Source organism: Silurus meridionalis, chromosome 24 (assembly GCF_014805685.1).
Source record: "Silurus meridionalis isolate SWU-2019-XX chromosome 24, ASM1480568v1, whole genome shotgun sequence".
Taxonomy (NCBI): domain Eukaryota; kingdom Metazoa; phylum Chordata; class Actinopteri; order Siluriformes; family Siluridae; genus Silurus; species Silurus meridionalis.
Genome location: NC_060907.1, coordinates 5,976,431 through 5,979,463, shown reverse-complemented (window position 1 = coordinate 5,979,463; position 3,033 = coordinate 5,976,431). Strand labels below are relative to the sequence as shown.

The following is a 3,033-nucleotide window of genomic DNA, read 5'->3' as shown; positions in this document are numbered from 1 at the left end:
GTGCTAAAATTTCAGTTGGTATTTTATATTTATATACGTCACAATAATTCAGTTTCTAATCATTAATAATTGCTTTTGCTGACATAAATAAATACATATAAAATGAGTCATGGGGTTAGCAATATGTTTGCTCTCTGGGGAAAGAAAAAAATGGACACATTCAAAGAAATAGAAGACAGAGTCAATGTACAAAACGATCTTGCTTTATAACTTTAAAAGTTATTGTGTCAGGTACAGAATTGTCGTGAAACAGCGACATCACTCGGGAGAAGCATGAAATAACATGCAAAAGTACAATAATTCCGTCGGAATAATCGAAACGGATGTTCGGATGAAGTTTCAGTTTGGAAAATCAAACTATGTCCGATTGAAGAACCTAAAGTGGTTCTGTCGTCATAAATTCTGCGAATAAGCGCGTTTGTCATCACACACACACACACACACACACACGCACACGCACACGCACACGCACAAGCAGGCTCAAACGCACGCGCGCACACACACTTTGGCAGTGCGGCTTTATAAATGCATGGCCATGTTGTCGGATTTCTGTTCCTCCTCCCTCCCGGTTTCGCACTTGCACTCCTCCACCAGCATCACGCGCTTTTCGCGCACCTGCGAGCCGCAGCGCATGGGCACGTGCACGGTGCGCGCTCTGGACGGGCCACAGCGCGAGCAAGACGGACCGCCGCGGTGCTCACCGGACTCTCCGTTCGGGGGCACGAACATGGAGCTGCACTGGCCGAAGCACAGTTTATTGTGGACGGTTATCGGCTCGCAGCCCTCCTCGGTTATTCTCTGCAATAATAATAATAATAATAATAATAATAATAATAATCATCATCATAATAATCATCATCATCATCATCATCATAATAATAATATTAATTATATTAATAATAATAATCAGCATCAGCATCATGATAATAGTAATAATCATAATGATAATAATACAACTAATAATTATTATAATAACAACAATAATAATATCATTATTAATAATAATAATAATAATAATAATAATGGTAAGCATATTAATAACAATCATAATAATAATAATAATAAACATAATAATAATAATAATTATTATTATTATACAAATAATAATAATTATAATAACAATAATAATAATAGTAATATTAATAATAATAACAATCATAATCATAATAATAATAGTAAGAATAAAAGTAATAAGAAAAAGAAGAGAGGAGGAGGAGGAGGAAGATGAGGATTGAGATGTTTTACAGTCTAATGAATGCAAACATAAAACAATAAAATATTAATTTTATTGGAATTTTTGTCATGAATTTAAAAAATGCCTCTTGATGATCGCTTCCAAAAAAAAAAAACTTTTTTCACAAATGAGAACACCGTCATCTGTAAAAACTAATTAATTATATATAAAGCCGAAAAATGAATTCTTTCGGAGAAATGAATAAATAAAAAAATAAACTGTAACTGAAAAAAAGTGTGCAAAATTTGTCCAAAAAAAAGAGTAGTAAAGAATGAGTAGATGCAGTCTAATTAAATAAAATGCGAACAGAGTTAAATCTCAAACACAAAATATGTCTCTGTGCTGCTTGTGTCTGTGGCAGTAGGAAAGTATTTATATAACTTAATGTTGTAATATGCAAATTAGCTCTTTTATCCAATCAGACGCTTCGTGCTGTAGCGTGTCGACCAATCACAGGGTTGTCTAGAATCAAGAATTAGATTGTTCTAGCAATACGTGAGAGCAAGAGAGTGTAAGATTGATGTAGTGACGTAATAAATGAATGATGATGATGATGATGATGATGAAGAGTAACAGTGAGAGGAGGAGCGTGTACCTGGGTGAAAGGCAGCGCCGCGCAGCTCTGCGTTCCCGCATCTTTGGAGTTAAATGGCAGTGACAGAACCTCTTTGGTCGCCTCGCTTTTTTGCATCACCCTCTGCCACATCTCCAGGCCTTGTCTCCTCTTGGCGTGGGCGCCGGTGTAGCTCGCGCTCAGGTGCGGGAGCGGCGCAGGGGGTGCGCGTGCGTGCGCAGAAGGCCCCGGGCGACCCATGGCCAAGAAGGCTGGGAACGGTCCCCTCTTCATCAGCGCGCCCGGGGAATGGCGCAGAAAGTGCGGGCTCAGCTTCACCACTCTGACCGAACCCCTGATCGGCTCTTCCGCTCCGTCGCCGGAGAACTCGTGGTCTGGAACGTGCCGCGGGAGCGCGCACAGAGACGCAATCAACGCCGCAAAATTGATCAAACCGAATGCGCGCATCTCGTTCAGGAACAGGATTGCAAAAAAAATACAAATAAACCACCGGCACTGAAAAGAAAAGCGCACCAGTAATTTTTTTTTTTTTCAAGAAGAAAAAATGTTGCAGGTTCGAGGGTTTTTGCGGTTCAAGGTCGCGCGCGTGCTCACCTTGCTGTCTGTGTGAAGTGAACGCGCAAAAGCTCGCGCTTTATAAAGCGGTCTAGGGTAACTCCTGGTCCTGTAAAGTGGCGGAACTGGTGCAGTAAAATCGCATCATGGCACAGTGTGAGGAGAGGAGAAATTCACACACTCCAGCGTGGTGTTTTACAGCAGGTGAGTTTGAGAGGTGGTGGGAACGCGGTGAGGAACTCTGAGAACCGTGGGAACCGAAACATCACACATGATCACTCTGAGCTCTGATGGGCACATGGTCATCTCCTCATCTAATACAACTACAATCAAATAAAACTATACAATCATCAATAATATGGTGTGTGCTGATTAGTCTGAGTAAAATCTATCTATCTATCTATCTATCTATCTATCTATCTATCTATCTATCTATCTATCTATCTATCTATCTATCTAAACCAAATGTATGTGGTATTAGTTTAAATCAATAGATACTATTTGTAATATAGATACTGTAGTACAATTTGATTTATAATTTTTTTTATAATTTTTTTCATATTTTCCTTTTCACAATTTGTTGTTCATAATAGTACAATTATATTCTATCATATTTATAATTATAATTATAGTAATATAATAATAATAATAATAATAATAATAATAATAA

At 38.4% G+C, this 3,033-nt stretch overlaps 1 protein-coding gene across 1 annotated transcript; it reads right to left on the bottom strand.

Annotated features, from left to right (window-relative positions):
• Window positions 1-222: 222 nt before the first annotated feature.
• On the bottom strand, window positions 223-2,687 carry dand5 (DAN domain family, member 5). The gene is made up of 2 exons (XM_046837772.1): window positions 1,830-2,687; window positions 223-798 (listed from the first exon to the last, which is right to left on the bottom strand). Exons 1-2 carry the CDS (start codon window positions 2,253-2,255, stop codon window positions 520-522), a joined length of 705 nt encoding a protein of 234 aa, XP_046693728.1. The 5' UTR covers window positions 2,256-2,687; the 3' UTR covers window positions 223-519.
• Window positions 2,688-3,033: the final 346 nt, after the last annotated feature.

Bases quoted from the DNA above. Each gene is read 5' to 3' on its own strand.
- dand5 (XM_046837772.1), bottom strand. From the start codon at position 2,255: ATGCGCGCATTCGGTTTGATCAATTTTGCGGCGTTGATTGCGTCTCTG. The intron at 799-1,829 runs GTACACGCTCCT...TTATTATTGCAG, and splicing joins CGGCGCTGCCTTTCACCCAG to AGAATAACCGAGGAGGGCTG.